The 20,874-nt window shown below is 55.8% G+C and overlaps 1 protein-coding gene across 1 annotated transcript in view; it reads left to right on the plus strand.

Annotated features, from left to right (window-relative positions):
- Positions 1–441: 441 nt before the first annotated feature.
- Positions 442–20,874, plus strand: part of PEX14 (peroxisomal biogenesis factor 14) — a 322,018-nt gene continuing 301,585 nt past the window's right edge. Inside the window, exon 1 of the mRNA XM_063943860.1 lies at positions 442–543. Within this exon, the coding sequence (XP_063799930.1) occupies positions 493–543 (51 nt within the window). The 5' untranslated portion in view covers positions 442–492. The remainder of the gene's footprint in view (positions 544–20,874) is intronic.

A 20,874-nucleotide genomic window follows, 5' to 3' on the forward strand; every position in this document is an offset into this window, starting at 1 on the left:
ACACATGTGCATCTGCCCTGACACTGAGCCCAGCACACACGTGCACCTGCCCCGACAGTGAGCCCAGCACACACATGTGCACCCCGGACACTGAGCCCAGCACACACATGTACACCTGCCCGGACACTGAGCCCAGCACACACATGTGCACCTGCCCGGACACTGAGCCCAGCACACACATGTGCACCCCTGACACTGAGCACAGAACACACATGTGCACCTGCCCGGACACTGAGCCCAGCACACACATGTGCACCTGCCCGGACACTGAGCCCAGCACACACATGTGCACCCCTGACACTGAGCACAGAACACACATGTGCACCTGCCCGGACACTGAGCCCAGCACACACATGTACACCCCTGACACTGAGCACAGAACACACGTGCTCTCTCAGGTGTCTGGCAATTGCTAAGATGGGCACTCGACACTTGGCTGCTCTTGCCTGCCTACGCTCGCTAGACTGATGTTGTAAGTTCGGCAGTTGATTGATGGGGTCTGAGAAAATGGCCTCCTCGGATCAGGCTGAGCCTCCTGTCCAGGTGAGCGCGGGGCTCGGTCTCCGGGAGGTGCGGGGGCGGGCAGGGGTCTTCATACAGGGGGAAAGCCAGCCCCCCGCTCATACGGTGCCCTGACCCCACATGGGGTGATTGCTGCAACTGTTACACCCACAGCACTGCCTGCACCCTGTGCCCCCTCCTTACTATACCATACAGTGTCACCTGTGCCCCCTCCTCACTGCCCTGCCCCTATACAGTGTCACCCTGTGCCCCCTCCTCACTGCCCTGCCCCCCTATACAGTGTCGCCCTGTGCCCCCTCCTCACTGCCCTGCCCCCCTATACAGTGTCACCCTGTGCCTCCTCCTCACTGCCCTGCCCCTATACAGTGTCACCCTGTGCCCCCTCCTCACTGCCCTGCCCCCCTATACAGTGTCACCCTGTGCCCCCTCCTCACTGCCCTGCCCCTATACAGTGTCACCCTGTGCCCCCTCCTCACTGCCCTGCCCCCCTATACAGTGTCACCCTGTGCCCCCTCCTCACTGCCCTGCCCCCCTATACAGTGTCACCCTGTGCCCCTCCTCACTGCCCTGCCCCTATACAGTGTCACCCTGTGCCCCCTCCTCACTGCCCTGCCCCTATACAGTGTCACCCTGTGCCCCCTCCTCACTGCCCTGCCCCCCTATACAGTGTCACCCTGTGCCCCCTCCTCACTGCCCTGCCCCTATACAGTGTCACCCTGTGCCCTCTCCTCACTGTCCTGCCCCCTATACAGTGTCACCCTGTGCCCCCTCCTCACTGCCCTGCCCCTATACAGTGTCACCCTGTGCCCCCTCCTCACTGTCCTGCCCCCCTATACAGTGTCACCCTGTGCCCCTCCTCACTGCCCTGCCCCTATACAGTGTCACCCTGTGCCCCTCCTTACTGCCCTGCCCCTATACAGTGTCACCCTGTGCCCCCTCCTCACTGCCCTGCCCCCCTATACAGTGTCACCCTGTGCCCACTCCTTACTATACCATACAGTGTCACCTGTGCCCCTCCTCACTGCCCTGCCCCCTATATAGTGTCACCCTGTGCCCCCTCCTTACTATACCATACAGTGTCACCCTGTGCCCCTCCTCACTGCCCTGCCCCCTATATAGTGTCACCCTGTGCCCCCTCCTTACTATACCATACAGTGTCACCCTGTGCACCTCCTCACTGCCCTGCCCCCTATATAGTGTCATCCTGTGCCCCCTCCTTACTATACCATACCATGTCACCCTGTGCCCCTCCTCACTGCCCTGCCCCCTATACAGTGTCACACTGTGCCCCCTCCTCACTGCCCTGCCCTTATACAGTGTGTTCCTGTGCCCCCTACTCACTGTCCTGCACCCCTATACAGTGTCCCCTGTGCCCCCTCCTCACTGTCCTGCACCCCTATACAGTGTCACCCTGTGCCCCCTCCTCACTGTCCTGCGCCCTATACAGTGTCACCCTATGCCCCCTCCTCACTGCCCTGCCCTTATACAGTGTGTTCCTGTGCCCCCTACTTCCTGTGCCCCCTACTCACTGTCCTGCACCCCTATACAGTGTCACCCTGTGCCCTCTCCTCACTGTCCTGCCCCCTATACAGTGTCACCCTGTGCCCCCTCCGCATTGTCCTGCACCCCTATACAGTGTCACCCTGTGCCCCCTCCTCACTCTCCTGCCACCTATACAGTCACCCTGTGCCGCCTCCTCACTGTCCTGCCCCCCTATACAGTGTCACCCTGTGCCCTCTCCTCACTGTCCTGCCCCCCTATATAGTGTTACCCTGTGCCCTCTCCACACTGTCCTGCCCCCTATACAGTGTCACCCTGTGCCCCCTCCTCACTGTCCTGCCCCCTATACAGTGTCACCCTGTGCCCTCTCCTCACTGTCCTGCCCCCCCTATATAGTGTTACCCTGTGCCCTCTCCACACTGTCCTGCCCCCTATACAGTGTCACCCTGTGCCCCCTCCTCACTGTCCTGCCCCCTATACAGTGTCACCCTGTGCCCTCTCCACACTGTCCTGCCCCCTATACAGTGTCACCCTGTGCCCCCTCCTCACTGTCCTGCCCCCTATACAGTGTCACCCTGTGCCCTCTCCTCACTGTCCTGCCCCCTATACAGTGTCACCCTGGGCCCCCTCCTCATTGTCCTGCACCCCTATACAGTGTCACCCTGTGCCCCCTCCTCACTCTCCTGCTACCTATACAGTCACCCTGTGCCCCCTCCTCACTGTCCTGCCCCCCTATACAGTGTCACCCTGTGCCCTCTCCTCACTGTCCTGCCCCCCTATATAGTGTTACCCTGTGCCCTCTCCACACTGTCCTGCCCCCTATACAGTGTCACCCTGTGCCCTCTCCTCACTGTCCTGCCCCCTATACAGTGTCACCCTGTGCCCCCTTCTCACTGTCCTGCCCTCCTATACAGTGTTACCCTGTGCACTTCTCACTGTCCTGCGCCCTATACAGTGTCACCCTGTGCCCTCTCCTCACTGTCCTGCCCCCTATACAGTGTCACCCTGTGCCCCCTCCTCATTGTCCTGCACCCCTATACAGTGTCACCCTGTGCCCCCTCCTCACTCTCCTGCCACCTATACAGTCACCCTGTGCCCCCTCCTCACTGTCCTGCCCCCCTATACAGTGTCACCCTGTGCCCTCTCCACACTGTCCTGCCCCCTATACAGTGTCACCCTGTGCCCCCTCCTCACTGTCCTGCCCCCTATACAGTGTCACCCTGTGCCCTCTCCTCACTGTCATGCCCTCCATACAGTGTCTGTTTTCCTGTGCCCCCTCCTCACTGCCCTGCCCCCTATACAGTGTCACCCTGTGCCCCCTCCTCACTACCCTGCCTCCTATACAGTGTCACCCTGTGCCCCCTCCTCACTACCCTGCCCCCTATACAGTGTCACCCTGTGCCCCCTCCTCACTACCCTGCCTCCTATACAGTGTCACCCTGTGCCCCCTCCTCACTGCCCTGCCCCCTATACAGTGTCACCCTGTGCCCCCTCCTCACTGCCCTGCCCCCTATACAGTGTCACCCTGTGCCCCCTCCTCACTGTCATGCCCTCCATAGTGTCTGTGTTCCTGTCCCCCTCCTCACCGACCTGACCCATAGACAGTGTCACCCTGTGCCCCCTCCTCACTGTCATGCCCTCCATACAGTGTCTGTGTTCCTGTGCCCCCTCCTCAGTGTCCTGCCCCCTTTATACAGTCTGTCCCTGTGCCCCCTCATTAGTGTCCTGCTCCTCTATACAGTATCTCCGTGTCCCATTGTAAGTGTCATGCTCCTCTATACAGTCTCTCCCTGTGCCCCCTCATCAGTGTCTTCCTCTATACAGTCTCTCCCTGTGCCCCCTCATCAGTGTCCTGCTCCTCTATACAGTCTCTCCCTGTGCCCCATTGTAAGTGTCCTGCTCCTCTATACAGTCTCTCCCTGTGCCCCCTCATCAGTGTCCTGCTCCTCTATACAGTCTCTCCCTGTGCCCCCTCATCAGTGTCCTGCACCTCTATACAGTCTCTCCCTGTGCCCCCTCATCAGTGTCCTGCTCCTCTATACAGTCTATCCCTGTGCCCCCTCATCAGTGTCCTGCTCCTCTATACAGTCTCTCCCTGTGCCCCCTCATCAGTGTCCTGCTCCTCTATACAGTCTCTCCCTGTGCCCCCTCATCAGTGTCCTGCTCCTCTATACAGTATCTCCCTGTGCCCCCTCATCAGTGTCCTGCTCCTCTATACAGTCTCTCCCTGTGCCCCCTCATCAGTGTCCTGCTCCTCTATACAGTCTCTCCCTGTGCCCCCTCATCAGTGTCCTGCTCCTCTATACAGTATCTCCCTGTGCCCCCTCATCAGTGTCCTGCTTCTCTGTACAGTCTCTCCCTGTGCCCCCTCATCAGTGTCCTGCTCATCTATACAGTCTCTCCCTGTGCCCCCTCATCAGTGTCCTGCTTCTCTGTACAGTCTCTCCCTGTGCCCCCTCATCAGTGTCCTGCTCATCTATACAGTCTCTCCCTGTGCCCCCTCATCAGCGTCCTGCTCCTCTATACAGTATCTCCCTGTGCCCCCTCATCAGTGTCCTCCTCCTCTATACAGTATCTCCCTGTGCCCCCTCATCAGTGTCCTGCTCCTCTATACAGTCTCTCCCTGTGCCCCCTCATCAGTGTCCTGCTCCTCTATACAGTCTCTCCCTGTGCCCCCTCATCAGTGTCCTCCTCCTCTATACAGTATCTCCCTGTGCCCCCTCATCAGTGTCCTGCTCCTCTATACAGTCTCTCCCTGTGCCCCCTCATCAGTGTCCTGCTCCTCTATACAGTCTCTCCCTGTGCCCCCTCATCAGTGTCCTGCTCCTCTATACAGTATCTCCCTGTGCCCCCTCATCAGTGTCCTCCTCCTCTATACAGTCTCTCCCTGTGCCCCCTCATCAGTGTCCTGCTCCTCTATACAGTATCTCCATGTGCCCCCTTGTAAGTGTCCTGCTCCTCTATACAGTCTATCCCTGTGCCCCCTCATCAGTGTCCTGCTCCTCTATACAGTATCTCCCTGTGCCCCCTCATCAGTGTCCTGCTCCTCTATACAGTATCTCCCTGTGCCCCTCTCATCAGTGTCCTGCTCCTCTATACAGTCTCTCCCTGTGCCCCCTCATCAGTGTCCTGCTCCTCTATACAGTCTCTCCCTGTGCCCCCTCATCAGTGTCCTGCTCCTCTATACAGTCTCTCCCTGTGCCCCCTCATCAGTGTCCTGCTCCTCTATACAGTATCTCCCTGTGCCCCCTCATCAGTGTCCTGCTCCTCTATACAGTCTCTCCCTGTGCCCCTCATCAGTGTCCTGCTCCTCTATACAGTCTCTCCCTGTGCCCCCTCATCAGTGTCCTGCTCCTCTATACAGTATCTCCATGTGCCCCCTCATCAGTGTCCTGCTCCTCTATACAGTATCTCCCTGTGCCCCCTCATCAGTGTCCTCCTCCTCTATACAGTCTCTCCCTGTGCCCCCTCATCAGTGTCCTGCTCCTCTATACAGTATCTCCCTGTGCCCCCTCATCCGTGTCCTGCTCCTCTATACAGTCTCTCCCTGTGCCCCCTCATCAGTGTCCTCCTCCTCTATACAGTATCTCCCTGTGCCCCCTCATCAGTGTCCTGCTCCTCTATACAGTCTCTCCCTGTGCCCCCTTGTAAGTGTCCTGCTCCTCTATACAGTATCTCCATGTGCCCCCTTGTAAGTGTCCTGCTCCTCTATACAGTCTATCCCTGTGCCCCCTCATCAGTGTCCTGCTCCTCTATACAGTCTCTCCCTGTGCCCCCTCATCAGTGTCCTGCTCCTCTATACAGTATCTCCCTGTGCCCCCTCATCAGTGTCCTCCTCCTCTATACAGTCTCTCCCTGTGCCCCCTCATCAGTGTCCTGCTCCTCTATACAGTATCTCCATGTGCCCCCTTGTAAGTGTCCTGCTCCTCTATACAGTCTATCCCTGTGCCCCCTCATCAGTGTCCTGCTCCTCTATACAGTATCTCCCTGTGCCCCCTCATCAGTGTCCTGCTCCTCTATACAGTATCTCCCTGTGCCCCTCTCATCAGTGTCCTGCTTTTCTATACAGTCTCTCCCTGTGCCCCCTCATCAGTGTCCTGCTCCTCTATACAGTCTCTCCCTGTGCCCCCTCATCAGTGTCCTGCTCCTCTATACAGTCTCTCCCTGTGCCCCCTCATCAGTGTCCTGCTCCTCTATACAGTATCTCCCTGTGCCCCCTCATCAGTGTCCTGCTCCTCTATACAGTCTCTCCCTGTGCCCCCTCATCAGTGTCCTCCTCCTCTATACAGTCTCTCCCTGTGCCCCCTCATCAGTGTCCTGCTCCTCTATACAGTATCTCCCTGTGCCCCCTCATCAGTGTCCTGCTCCTCTATACAGTATCTCCCTGTGCCCCCTCATCAGTGTCCTGCTCCTCTATACAGTCTCTCCCTGTGCCCCCTTGTAAGTGTCCTGCTCCTCTATACAGTATCTCCATGTGCCCCCTTGTAAGTGGCCTGCTCCTCTATACAGTCTATCCCTGTGCCCCCTCATCAGTGTCCTGCTCCTCTATACAGTATCTCCCTGTGCCCCCTCATCAGTGTCCTGCTCCTCTATACAGTCTCTCCCTGTGCCCCCTCATCAGTGTCCTGCTCCTCTATACAGTCTCTCCCTGTGCCCCCTCATCAGTGTCCTCCTCCTCTATACAGTCTCTCCCTGTGCCCCCTCATCAGTGTCCTGCTCCTCTATACAGTATCTCCCTGTGCCCCCTCATCAGTGTCCTGCTCCTCTATACAGTATCTCCCTGTGCCCCCTCATCAGTGTCCTGCTCCTCTATACAGTCTCTCCCTGTGCCCCCTCATCAGTATCCTGCTCCTCTATACAGTATCTCCCTGTGCCCCCTCATCAGTGTCCTGCTCCTCTATACAGTCTCTCCCTGTGCCCCCTCATCAGTGTCCTGCTCCTCTATACAGTCTCTCCCTGTGCCCCCTCATCAGCGTCCTGCTCCTCTATACAGTCTCTCCCTGTGCCCCCTCATCAGTGTCCTGCTCCTCTATACAGTATCTCCCTGTGCCCCCTCATCAGTGTCCTGCTCCTCTATACAGTATCTCCCTGTGTCCCCTCATCAGTGTCCTGCTCCTCTATACAGTCTCTCCCTGTGCCCCTTCATCAGTGTCCTGCTTCTCTATACAGTCTCTCCCTGTGCCCCCTCATCAGTGTCCTGCTTCTCTATACAGTCTCTCCCTGTGCCCCCTCATCAGTGTCCTCCTCCTCTATACAGTCTCTCCCTGTGCCCCCTCATCAGTGTCCTGCTCCTCTATACAGTCTCTCCCTGTGCCCCCTCATCAGTATCCTGCTCCTCTATACAGTATCTCCCTGTGTCCCCTCATCAGTGTCCTGCTCCTCTATACAGTCTCTCCCTGTGCCCCCTCATCAGTGTCCTGCTTCTCTATACAGTCTCTCCCTGTGCCCCCTCATCAGTGTCCTGCTCCTCTATACAGTCTCTCCCTGTGCCCCCTCATCAGTGTCCTGCTCCTCTATACAGTATCTCCCTGTGCCCCCTCATCAGTGTCCTGCTCATCTATACAGTCTCTCCCTGTGCCCCCTCATCAGTGTCCTCCTCTATACAGTATCTCCCTGTGCCCCCTCATCAGTGTCCTGCTCCTCTATACAGTCTCTCCCTGTGCCCCCTCATCATTGTCCTGCTCCTCTATACAGTCTCTCCCTGTGCCCCCTCATCAGTGTCCTCCTCCTCTATACAGTATCTCCCTGTGCCCCCTCATCAGTGTCCTGCTCCTCTATACAGTCTATCCCTGTGCCCCCTCATCAGTGTCCTCCTCCTCTATACAGTATCTCCCTGTGCCCCCTCATCAGTCTCCTGCTCCTCTATACAGTATCTCCCTGTGCCCCCTCATCAGTGTCCTGCTTCTCTATACAGTATCTCCCTGTGCCCCCTCATCAGTGTCCTCCTCTATACAGTATCTCCCTGTGCCCCCTCATCAGTGTCCTGCTCCTCTATACAGTATCTCCCTGTGCCCCCTCATCAGTGTCCTGCTCCTCTATACAGTCTCTCCCTGTGCCCCCTCATCAGTGTCCTGCTCCTCTATACAGTCTCTCCCTGTGCCCCCTCATCAGTGTCCTGCTCCTCTATACAGTCTCTCCCTGTGCCCCCTCATCAGTGTCCTGCTCCTCTATACAGTATCTCCCTGTGCCCCTCATCAGTGTCCTCCTCTTCTATACAGTATCTCCCTGTGCCCCCTCATCAGTGTCCTGCTCCTCTATACAGTATCTCCCTGTGCCCCCTCATAAGTGTCCTCCTCCTCTATACAGTCTCTCCCTGTGCCCCCTCATCAGTGTCCTGCTCCTCTATACAGTCTCTCCCTGTGCCCCCTCATCAGTGTCCTGCTCCTCTATACAGTAACTCCCTATGCCCCCTCATCAGTGTCCTCCTCCTCTATACAGTATCTCCCTGTGCCCCCTCATCAGTGTCCTGCTCCTCTATACAGTATCTCCCTGTGCCCCCTCATCAGTGTCCTGCTCCTCTATACAGTCTCTCCCTGTGCCCCCTCATCAGTGTCCTGCTCCTCTATACAGTATCTCCCTGTGCCCCCTCATCAGTGTCCTGCTCCTCTATACAGTCTCTCCCTGTGCCCCCTCATCAGTGTCCTGCTCCTCTATACAGTATCTCCCTGTGTCCCCTCATCAGTGTCCTGCTCCTCTATACAGTCTCTCCCTGTGCCCCCTCATCAGTGTCCTGCTCCTCTATACAGTCTCTCCCTGTGCCCCCTCATCAGTGTCCTGCTCCTCTATACAGTCTCTCCCTGTGCCCCCTCATCAGTGTCCTGCTCCTCTATACAGTCTCTCCCTGTGCCCCCTCATCAGTGTCCTGCTCCTCTATACAGTCTCTCCCTGTGCCCCCTCATCAGTGTCCTGCTCCTCTATACAGTCTCTCCCTGTGCCCCCTCATCAGTGTCCTGCTCCTCTATACAGTCTCTCCCTGTGCCCCCTCATCAGTGTCCTCCTCCTCTATACAGTATCTCCCTGTGCCCCCTCATCAGTGTCCTGCTCCTCTATACAGTCTCTCCCTGTGCCCCCTCATCAGTGTCCTGCTCCTCTATACAGTCTGTCCCTGTGCCCCCTCATCAGTGTCCTCCTCTATACAGTCTCTCCCTGTGCCCCCTCATCAGTGTCCTGCTCCTCTATACAGTCTCTCCCTGTGCCCCCTCATCAGTGTCCTCCTCTATACAGTATCTCCCTGTGCCCCCTCATCAGTGTCCTGCTCCTCTATACAGTCTCTCCCTGTGCCCCCTCATCAGTGTCCTCCTCCTCTATACAGTCTCTCCCTGTGCCCCCTCATCAGCGTCCTGCTCCTCTATACAGTCTCTCCCTGTGCCCCCTCATCAGTGTCCTGCACCTCTATACAGTCTCTCCCTGTGCCCCCTCATCAGTGTCCTGCACCTCTATACAGTATCTCCCTGTGCCCCCTCATCAGTGTCCTGCTCCTCTATACAGTCTCTCCCTGTGCCCCCTCATCAGTGTCCTCCTCCTCTATACAGTATCTCCCTGTGCCCCCTCATCAGTGTCCTGCTCCTCTATACAGTCTCTCCCTGTGCCCCCTCATCAGTGTCCTGCTCCTCTATACAGTCTGTCCCTGTGCCCCCTCATCAGTGTCCTCCTCTATACAGTCTCTCCCTGTGCCCCCTCATCAGTGTCCTGCTCCTCTATACAGTCTCTCCCTGTGCCCCCTCATCAGTGTCCTCCTCTATACAGTATCTCCCTGTGCCCCCTCATCAGTGTCCTGCTCCTCTATACAGTCTCTCCCTGTGCCCCCTCATCAGTGTCCTCCTCCTCTATACAGTCTCTCCCTGTGCCCCCTCATCAGCGTCCTGCTCCTCTATACAGTCTCTCCCTGTGCCCCCTCATCAGTGTCCTGCACCTCTATACAGTCTCTCCCTGTGCCCCCTCATCAGTGTCCTGCACCTCTATACAGTATCTCCCTGTGCCCCCTCATCAGTGTCCTGCTCCTCTATACAGTATCTCCCTGTGCCCCCTCATCAATGTCCTGCTCCTCTATACAGTATCTCCCTGTGCCCCCTCATCAGTGTCCTGCTCCTCTATACAGTATCTCCCTGTGCCCCCTCATCAGTGTCCTGCTCCTCTATACAGTCTCTCCCTGTGCCCCCTCATCAGTGTCCTGCACCTCTATACAGTCTCTCCCTGTGCCCCCTCATCAGTGTCCTACACCTCTATACAGTCTCTCCCTGTGCCCCCTCATCAGTGTCCTGCTCCTCTATACAGTATCTCCCTGTGCCCCCTCATCAGTGTCCTCCTCCTCTATACAGTCTCTCCCTGTGCCCCCTCATCAGTGTCCTGCTCCTCTATACAGTATCTCCCTGTGCCCCCTCATCAGTGTCCTGCTCTTCTATACAGTCTCTCCCTGTGCCCCCTCATCAGTGTCCTGCTCTTCTATACAGTATCTCCCTGTGCCCCCTCATCAGTGTCCTGCTCCTCTATACAGTATCTTCCTGTGCCCCCTCATCAGTGTCCTGCTCCTCTATACAGTCTCTCCCTGTGCCCCCTCATCAGTGTCCTCCTCCTCTATACAGTCTCTCCCTGTGCCCCCTCATCATTGTCCTGCTCCTCTATACAGTCTCTCCCTGTGCCCCCTCATCAGTGTCCTGCTCCTCTATACAATATCTCCCTGTGCCCCCTCATCAGTGTCCTGCTCTTCTATACAGTGTCTCCCTGTGCCCCCTCATCAGTGTCCTCCTCCTCTATACAGTCTCTCCCTGTGCCCCCTCATCAGTGTCCTGCTCCTCTATACAGTCTCTCCCTGTGCCCACTCATCAGTGTCCTCCTCCTCTATACAGTCTCTCCCTGTGCCCCCTCATCAGTGTCCTCCTCCTCTATACAGTCTCTCCCTGTGCCCCCTCATCAGTGTCCTCCTCCTCTATACAGTCTCTCCCTGTGCCCCCTCATTAGTGTCCTGCTCCTCTATACATTCTCTCCCTGTGCCCCCTCATCAGTGTCCTGCTCCTCTATACAGTCGCTCCCTGTGCCCCCTCATCAGTGTCCTGCTCCTCTATACAGTCTCTCCCTGTGCCCCCTCATCAGTGTCCTGCTCCTCTATACAGTATCTCCCTGTGCCCCCTCATCAGTGTCCTGCTCCTCTATACAGTATCTCCCTGTGCCCCCTCATCAGTGTCCTGCTCCTCTATACAGTCTCCCCCTGTGCCCCCTCATCAGTGTCCTGCTCCTCTATACAGTCTCTCCCTGTGCCCCCTCATCAGTGTCCTGCTCCTCTATACTGTCTCTCCCTGTGCCCCCTCATCAGTGTCCTGCTCCTCTATACAGTATCTCCCTGTGCCCCCTCATCAGTGTCCTGCTCCTCTATACAGTCTCTCCCTGTGCCCCCTCATCAGTGTCCTCCTCCTCTATACAGTATCTCCCTGTGCCCCCTCATCAGTGTCCTCCTCCTCTATACAGTCTCTCCCTGTGCCCCCTCATCAGTGTCCTCCTCCTCTATACAGTCTCTCCCTGTGCCCCCTCATCAGTGTCCTGCTCCTCTATACAGTATCTCCCTGTGCCCCCTCATCAGTGTCCTGCTCCTCTATACAGTCTCTCCCTGTGCCCCCTCATCAGTGTCCTGCTCCTCTATACAGTCTCTCCCTGTGCCCCCTCATCAGTGTACTGCTCCTCTATACAGTCTCTCCCTGTGCCCCCTCATCAGTGTCCTGCTCCTCTATACAGTCTCTCCCTGTGCCCCCTCATATCTCCCTGTGCCCCCTCATCAGTGTCCTGCTCCTCTATACAGTCTCTCCCTGTGCCCCCTCATCAGTGTCCTGCTCCTCTATACAGTCTCTCCCTGTGCCCCCTCATCAGTGTCCTGCTCCTCTATACAGTCTCTCCCTGTGCCCCCTCATCAGTGTCCTGCTCCTCTATACAGTATCTCCCTGTGCCCCCTCATCAGTGTCCTGCTCCTCTATACAGTCTCTCCCTGTGCCCCCTCATCAGTGTCCTGCTCTTCTATACAGTCTCTCCCTGTGCCCCCTCATCAGTGTCCTGCTCCTCTATACAGTCTCTCCCTGTGCCCCCTCATCAGTGTCCTGCTCCTCTATACAGTCTCTCCCTGTGCCCCCTCATCAGTGTCCTGCTCCTCTATACAGTCTCTCCCTGTGCCCCCTCATCAGTGTCCTGCTCCTCTATACAGTCTCTCCCTGTGCCCCCTCATCAGTGTCCTGCTCCTCTATACAGTATCTCCCTGTGCCCCCTCATCAGTGTCCTGCTCCTCTATACAGTATCTCCCTGTGTCCCCTCATCAGTGTCCTGCTCCTCTATACAGTCTCTCCCTGTGCCCCCTCATCAGTGTCCTGCTTCTCTATACAGTATCTCCCTGTTCCCCCTCATCAGTGTCCTGCTCCTCTATACAGTATCTCCCTGTGCCCCCTCATCAGTGTCCTGCTCCTCTATACAGTATCTCCCTGTGCCCCCTCATCAGTGTCCTGCTCCTCTATACAGTATCTCCCTGTGCCCCCTCATCAGTGTCCTGCTCCTCTATACAGTCTCTCCCTGTGCCCCCTCATCAGTGTCCTGCTCCTCTATACAGTCTCTCCCTATGCCCCCTCATCAGTGTCCTGCTCCTCTATACAGTCTCTCCCTGTGCCCCCTCATATCTCCCTGTGCCCCCTCATCAGTGTCCTGCTCCTCTATACAGTCTCTCCCTGTGCCCCCTCATCAGTGTCCTGCTCCTCTATACAGTCTCTCCCTGTGCCCCCTCATCAGTGTCCTGCTCCTCTATACAGTCTCTCCCTGTGCCCCCTCATCAGTGTCCTGCTCCTCTATACAGTAACTCCCTATGCCCCCTCATCAGTGTCCTCCTCCTCTATACAGTATCTCCCTGTGCCCCCTCATCAGTGTCCTGCTCCTCTATACAGTATCTCCCTGTGCCCCCTCATCAGTGTCCTGCTCCTCTATACAGTCTCTCCCTGTGCCCCCTCATCAGTGTCCTGCTCCTCTATACAGTATCTCCCTGTGCCCCCTCATCAGTGTCCTGCTCCTCTATACAGTCTCTCCCTGTGCCCCCTCATCAGTGTCCTGCTCCTCTATACAGTATCTCCCTGTGTCCCCTCATCAGTGTCCTGCTCCTCTATACAGTCTCTCCCTGTGCCCCCTCATCAGTGTCCTGCTCCTCTATACAGTCTCTCCCTGTGCCCCCTCATCAGTGTCCTGCTCCTCTATACAGTCTCTCCCTGTGCCCCCTCATCAGTGTCCTGCTCCTCTATACAGTCTCTCCCTGTGCCCCCTCATCAGTGTCCTGCTCCTCTATACAGTCTCTCCCTGTGCCCCCTCATCAGTGTCCTGCTCCTCTATACAGTCTCTCCCTGTGCCCCCTCATCAGTGTCCTGCTCCTCTATACAGTCTCTCCCTGTGCCCCCTCATCAGTGTCCTCCTCCTCTATACAGTATCTCCCTGTGCCCCCTCATCAGTGTCCTGCTCCTCTATACAGTCTCTCCCTGTGCCCCCTCATCAGTGTCCTGCTCCTCTATACAGTCTGTCCCTGTGCCCCCTCATCAGTGTCCTCCTCTATACAGTCTCTCCCTGTGCCCCCTCATCAGTGTCCTGCTCCTCTATACAGTCTCTCCCTGTGCCCCCTCATCAGTGTCCTCCTCTATACAGTATCTCCCTGTGCCCCCTCATCAGTGTCCTGCTCCTCTATACAGTCTCTCCCTGTGCCCCCTCATCAGTGTCCTCCTCCTCTATACAGTCTCTCCCTGTGCCCCCTCATCAGCGTCCTGCTCCTCTATACAGTCTCTCCCTGTGCCCCCTCATCAGTGTCCTGCACCTCTATACAGTCTCTCCCTGTGCCCCCTCATCAGTGTCCTGCACCTCTATACAGTATCTCCCTGTGCCCCCTCATCAGTGTCCTGCTCCTCTATACAGTCTCTCCCTGTGCCCCCTCATCAGTGTCCTCCTCCTCTATACAGTATCTCCCTGTGCCCCCTCATCAGTGTCCTGCTCCTCTATACAGTCTCTCCCTGTGCCCCCTCATCAGTGTCCTGCTCCTCTATACAGTCTGTCCCTGTGCCCCCTCATCAGTGTCCTCCTCTATACAGTCTCTCCCTGTGCCCCCTCATCAGTGTCCTGCTCCTCTATACAGTCTCTCCCTGTGCCCCCTCATCAGTGTCCTCCTCTATACAGTATCTCCCTGTGCCCCCTCATCAGTGTCCTGCTCCTCTATACAGTCTCTCCCTGTGCCCCCTCATCAGTGTCCTCCTCCTCTATACAGTCTCTCCCTGTGCCCCCTCATCAGCGTCCTGCTCCTCTATACAGTCTCTCCCTGTGCCCCCTCATCAGTGTCCTGCACCTCTATACAGTCTCTCCCTGTGCCCCCTCATCAGTGTCCTGCACCTCTATACAGTATCTCCCTGTGCCCCCTCATCAGTGTCCTGCTCCTCTATACAGTATCTCCCTGTGCCCCCTCATCAATGTCCTGCTCCTCTATACAGTATCTCCCTGTGCCCCCTCATCAGTGTCCTGCTCCTCTATACAGTATCTCCCTGTGCCCCCTCATCAGTGTCCTGCTCCTCTATACAGTCTCTCCCTGTGCCCCCTCATCAGTGTCCTGCACCTCTATACAGTCTCTCCCTGTGCCCCCTCATCAGTGTCCTACACCTCTATACAGTCTCTCCCTGTGCCCCCTCATCAGTGTCCTGCTCCTCTATACAGTATCTCCCTGTGCCCCCTCATCAGTGTCCTCCTCCTCTATACAGTCTCTCCCTGTGCCCCCTCATCAGTGTCCTGCTCCTCTATACAGTATCTCCCTGTGCCCCCTCATCAGTGTCCTGCTCTTCTATACAGTCTCTCCCTGTGCCCCCTCATCAGTGTCCTGCTCTTCTATACAGTATCTCCCTGTGCCCCCTCATCAGTGTCCTGCTCCTCTATACAGTATCTCCCTGTGCCCCCTCATCAGTGTCCTGCTCCTCTATACAGTCTCTCCCTGTGCCCCCTCATCAGTGTCCTCCTCCTCTATACAGTCTCTCCCTGTGCCCCCTCATCATTGTCCTGCTCCTCTATACAGTCTCTCCCTGTGCCCCCTCATCAGTGTCCTGCTCCTCTATACAATATCTCCCTGTGCCCCCTCATCAGTGTCCTGCTCTTCTATACAGTGTCTCCCTGTGCCCCCTCATCAGTGTCCTCCTCCTCTATACAGTCTCTCCCTGTGCCCCCTCATCAGTGTCCTGCTCCTCTATACAGTCTCTCCCTGTGCCCACTCATCAGTGTCCTCCTCCTCTATACAGTCTCTCCCTGTGCCCCCTCATCAGTGTCCTCCTCCTCTATACAGTCTCTCCCTGTGCCCCCTCATCAGTGTCCTCCTCCTCTATACAGTCTCTCCCTGTGCCCCCTCATTAGTGTCCTGCTCCTCTATACATTCTCTCCCTGTGCCCCCTCATCAGTGTCCTGCTCCTCTATACAGTCGCTCCCTGTGCCCCCTCATCAGTGTCCTGCTCCTCTATACAGTCTCTCCCTGTGCCCCCTCATCAGTGTCCTGCTCCTCTATACAGTATCTCCCTGTGCCCCCTCATCAGTGTCCTGCTCCTCTATACAGTATCTCCCTGTGCCCCCTCATCAGTGTCCTGCTCCTCTATACAGTCTCCCCCTGTGCCCCCTCATCAGTGTCCTGCTCCTCTATACAGTCTCTCCCTGTGCCCCCTCATCAGTGTCCTGCTCCTCTATACTGTCTCTCCCTGTGCCCCCTCATCAGTGTCCTGCTCCTCTATACAGTATCTCCCTGTGCCCCCTCATCAGTGTCCTGCTCCTCTATACAGTCTCTCCCTGTGCCCCCTCATCAGTGTCCTCCTCCTCTATACAGTATCTCCCTGTGCCCCCTCATCAGTGTCCTCCTCCTCTATACAGTCTCTCCCTGTGCCCCCTCATCAGTGTCCTCCTCCTCTATACAGTCTCTCCCTGTGCCCCCTCATCAGTGTCCTGCTCCTCTATACAGTATCTCCCTGTGCCCCCTCATCAGTGTCCTGCTCCTCTATACAGTCTCTCCCTGTGCCCCCTCATCAGTGTCCTGCTCCTCTATACAGTCTCTCCCTGTGCCCCCTCATCAGTGTACTGCTCCTCTATACAGTCTCTCCCTGTGCCCCCTCATCAGTGTCCTGCTCCTCTATACAGTCTCTCCCTGTGCCCCCTCATATCTCCCTGTGCCCCCTCATCAGTGTCCTGCTCCTCTATACAGTCTCTCCCTGTGCCCCCTCATCAGTGTCCTGCTCCTCTATACAGTCTCTCCCTGTGCCCCCTCATCAGTGTCCTGCTCCTCTATACAGTCTCTCCCTGTGCCCCCTCATCAGTGTCCTGCTCCTCTATACAGTATCTCCCTGTGCCCCCTCATCAGTGTCCTGCTCCTCTATACAGTCTCTCCCTGTGCCCCCTCATCAGTGTCCTGCTCTTCTATACAGTCTCTCCCTGTGCCCCCTCATCAGTGTCCTGCTCCTCTATACAGTCTCTCCCTGTGCCCCCTCATCAGTGTCCTGCTCCTCTATACAGTCTCTCCCTGTGCCCCCTCATCAGTGTCCTGCTCCTCTATACAGTCTCTCCCTGTGCCCCCTCATCAGTGTCCTGCTCCTCTATACAGTCTCTCCCTGTGCCCCCTCATCAGTGTCCTGCTCCTCTATACAGTATCTCCCTGTGCCCCCTCATCAGTGTCCTGCTCCTCTATACAGTATCTCCCTGTGTCCCCTCATCAGTGTCCTGCTCCTCTATACAGTCTCTCCCTGTGCCCCCTCATCAGTGTCCTGCTTCTCTATACAGTATCTCCCTGTTCCCCCTCATCAGTGTCCTGCTCCTCTATACAGTATCTCCCTGTGCCCCCTCATCAGTGTCCTGCTCCTCTATACAGTATCTCCCTGTGCCCCCTCATCAGTGTCCTGCTCCTCTATACAGTATCTCCCTGTGCCCCCTCATCAGTGTCCTGCTCCTCTATACAGTCTCTCCCTGTGCCCCCTCATCAGTGTCCTGCTCCTCTATACAGTCTCTCCCTATGCCCCCTCATCAGTGTCCTGCTCCTCTATACAGTCTCTCCCTGTGCCCCCTCATATCTCCCTGTGCCCCCTCATCAGTGTCCTGCTCCTCTATACAGTCTCTCCCTGTGCCCCCTCATCAGTGTCCTGCTCCTCTATACAGTCTCTCCCTGTGCCCCCTCATCGGTGTCCTGCTCCTCTATACAGTATCTCCCTGTGCCCCCTCATCAGTGTCCTGCTCCTCTATACAGTCTCTCCCTGTGCCCCCTCATATCTCCCTGTGCCCCCTCATCAGTGTCCTGCTCCTCTATACAGTCTCTCCCTGTGCCCCCTCATCAGTGTCCTGCTCCTCTATACAGTCTCTCCCTGTGCCCCCTCATCAGTGTCCTGCTCCTCTATACAGTCTCTCCCTGTGCCCCCTCATCATTGTCCTGCTCCTCTATACAGTCTCTCCCTGTGCCCCCTCATCAGTGTCCTGCTCCTCTATACAGTATCTCCCTGTGCCCCCTCATCAGTGTCCTGCTCTATACAGTCTCTCCCTGTGCCCCCTCATCAGTGTCCTGCTCCTCTATACAGTCTCTCCCTGTGCCCCCTCATCAGTGTCCTGCTCCTCTATACAGTATCTCCCTGTGTCCCCTCATCAGTGTCCTGCTCCTCTATACAGTCTCTCCCTGTGCCCCCTCATCAGTGTCCTGCTTCTCTATACAGTATCTCCCTGTGCCCCCTCATCAGTGTCCTGCTCAGTATCTCCCTGTGCCCCCTTATCAGTGTCCTGCTCTATACAGTATCTCCCTGTGCCCCCTCATCAGTGTCCTGCTCCTCTATACAGTATCTCCCTGTGCCCCCTCATCAGTGTCCTGCTCCTCTATACAGTCTCTCCCTGTGCCCCCTCATCAGTGTCCTGCTCCTCTATACAGTCTCTCCCTGTGCCCCCTCATCAGTGTCCTCCTCCTCTATACAGTATCTCCCTGTGCCCCCTCATCAGTGTCCTGCTCCTCTATACAATATCTCCCTGTGCCCCCTCATCAGTGTCCTGCTCCTCTATACAGTATCTCCCTGTGCCCCCTCATCAGTGTCCTCCTCCTCTATACAGTATCTCCCTGTGCCCCCTCATCAGTGTCCTGCTCCTCTATACAGTCTCTCCCTGTGCCCCCTCATCAGTGTCCTGCTCCTCTATACAGTCTCTCCCTGTGCCCCCTCATATCTCCCTGTGCCCCCTCATCAGTGTCCTGCTCCTCTATACAGTCTCTCCCTGTGCCCCCTCATCAGTGTCCTGCTCCTCTATACAGTCTCTCCCTGTGCCCCCTCATCAGTGTCCTGCTCCTCTATACAGTCTCTCCCTGTGCCCCCTCATCAGTGTCCTGCTCCTCTATACAGTCTCTCCCTGTGCCCCCTCATCAGTGTCCTGCTCCTCTATACAGTATCTCCCTGTGCCCCCTCATATCTTCCTGTGCCCCCTCATCGGTGTCCTGCTCCTCTATACAGTCTCTCCCTGTGCCCCCTCATCAGTGTCCTGCTCCTCTATACAGTCTCTCCCTGTGCCCCCTCATCAGTGTCCTGCTCCTCTATACAGCCTCTCCCTGTGCCCCCTCATCAGTGTCCTGCTCCTCTATACAGTCTCTCCCTGTGCCCCCTCATCAGTGTCCTGCTCCTCTATACAGTCTCTCCCTGTGCCCCCTCATCAGTGTCCTGCTCCTCTATACAGTCTCTCCCTGTGCCCCCTCATCAGTGTCCTGCTCCTCTATACAGTCTCTCCCTGTGCCCCCTCATCAGTGTCCTGCTCCTCTATACAGTATCTCCCTGTGCCCCCTCATCAGTGTCCTGCTCCTCTATACAGTATCTCCCTGTGCCCCCTCATATCTCCCTGTGCCCCCTCATCAGTGTCCTGCTCCTCTATACAGTCTCTCCCTGTGCCCCCTCATCAGTGTCCTGCTCCTCTATACAGTCTCTCCCTGTGCCCCCTCATCAGTGTCCTGCTCCTCTATACAGTCTCTCCCTGTGCCCCCTCATCAGTGTCCTGCTCCTCTATACAGTCTCTCCCTGTGCCCCCTCATCAGTGTCCTGCTCCTCTATACAATCTCTCCCTGTGCCCCCTCATCAGTGTCCTGCTCCTCTATACAGTCTCTCCCTGTGCCCCCTCATCAGTGTCCTGCTCCTCTATACAGTCTCTCCCTGTGCCCCTTCCTCAGTATTCTGGATTACTATACAATGTCTGCCCATGCACCCTCTCATTACAGTTTACTTGCTTAGGGTTTATGTAAACCATCATGCCCCTTCCCGTACTAATGTACTTATCAGCGTCATGTGCGAGTGTACGCTATCTGCCCCTCCTGGTACGCCATGTGTCCTTTGTCCTGTAACATTTCTGCTGCAGATTATGTTGTTAATTATATAATGTATCAGTAGATAAACAACCCATATCACCTGAGGCTATTTGTGGGCATGCAGGGATTTGTAGTTCCTGTGGGCATGCAGGGATTTGTAGTTCCATAGCAGCAGGAGTGCGGCAGGTTGCCTATCTCTGCTGTAATGGTTACTTTGGCGTATTTGTGTGTAGTATGGATAAACCGAATTCAGGATTTCCATTGGTGTTTCACCAGATGCTGAAAGTCTTTCTGAGTGTTGACATTTCCCAACGCTTCCGGGTTCCGCTTTCTGAATCCGTATCTTGTGCCCCATGCAGATTATTGCTTACCAAGGCTACAGGCAGAAAGCTACATGTGATCATTTACAGTTCTGCATAATATTAGTTAGGCATTTGCAGAATCCGCTGTAGCAGGATCCAGTGTTCAGTGGATAGATTTAAAGCTTCTCCAGAAAGTAGGAATGTGTGGGTGTGTTTCACAGTGGCAGGCTATAAGAAGATTGGCTATAAAATAAGATTTTACTTACCGGTAAATCTATTTCTCGAAGTCCGTAGAGGATGCTGGGGACTCCGTAAGGACCATGGGGAATAGACGGGCTCCGCAGGAGATAGGGCACTTTAAGAAAGACTTTGGATTCTGGGTGTGCACTGGCTCCTCCCTCTATGCCCCTCCTCCAGACCTCAGTTAGGGAAACTGTGCCCAGAGGAGACGGACAGTACGAGGAAAGGATTTTAGTTAATCCAAGGGCAAGATTCATACCAGCCACACCAATCATACCGTATAACCTGTGATAAACTACCCAGTTAACAGCATGAACAACAACATAGCCTCGGTTCAAACCGATGAAACTATAACATAACCCTTATGTAAGCAATAACTATATACAAGTATTGCAGACAATCCGCACTTGGGACGGGCGCCCAGCATCCACTACGGACTACGAGAAATAGATTTACCGGTAGGTTTAAAATCTTATTTTCTCTAACGTCCTAGAGGATGCTGGGGACTCTGTAAGGACCATGGGGATTATACCAAAGCTCCCAAACGGGCGGGAGAGTGCGGATGACTCTGCACCTGAAGAGGGATTCACATAAGCATAAATAAATATACAAACACAGTTTATTCTGTCTCACGATTATCATTGTGTACATAGGGTTTACAGTCATCACTGACACTTTCCATACAAAACTAGACATTTCGTCATTTCTCACCCATTCCTTCCCCTCCCTTCCCCTTTGATATCCACACCCCCAGAGCGCGCTGACCATTTTCTTTCCAATATCAAACTTATAGAACTTTGCAAAGGTGTTTGACCCCGACCAAGTAGCAGCTCGGCATAGTTGTAGTGCCGAGACCCCTCGGGCAGCCGCCCAAGAAGAGCCCACCTTCCTAGTGGAATGGGCCCTAACTGATTTAGGCAATGGCAATCCTGCCGTAGAATGCGCCTGCTGAATCGTGTTACAGATCCAGCGAGCAATAGTATGCTT

Source organism: Pseudophryne corroboree, chromosome 10, assembly GCF_028390025.1.
Source record: "Pseudophryne corroboree isolate aPseCor3 chromosome 10, aPseCor3.hap2, whole genome shotgun sequence".
Taxonomy (NCBI): domain Eukaryota; kingdom Metazoa; phylum Chordata; class Amphibia; order Anura; family Myobatrachidae; genus Pseudophryne; species Pseudophryne corroboree.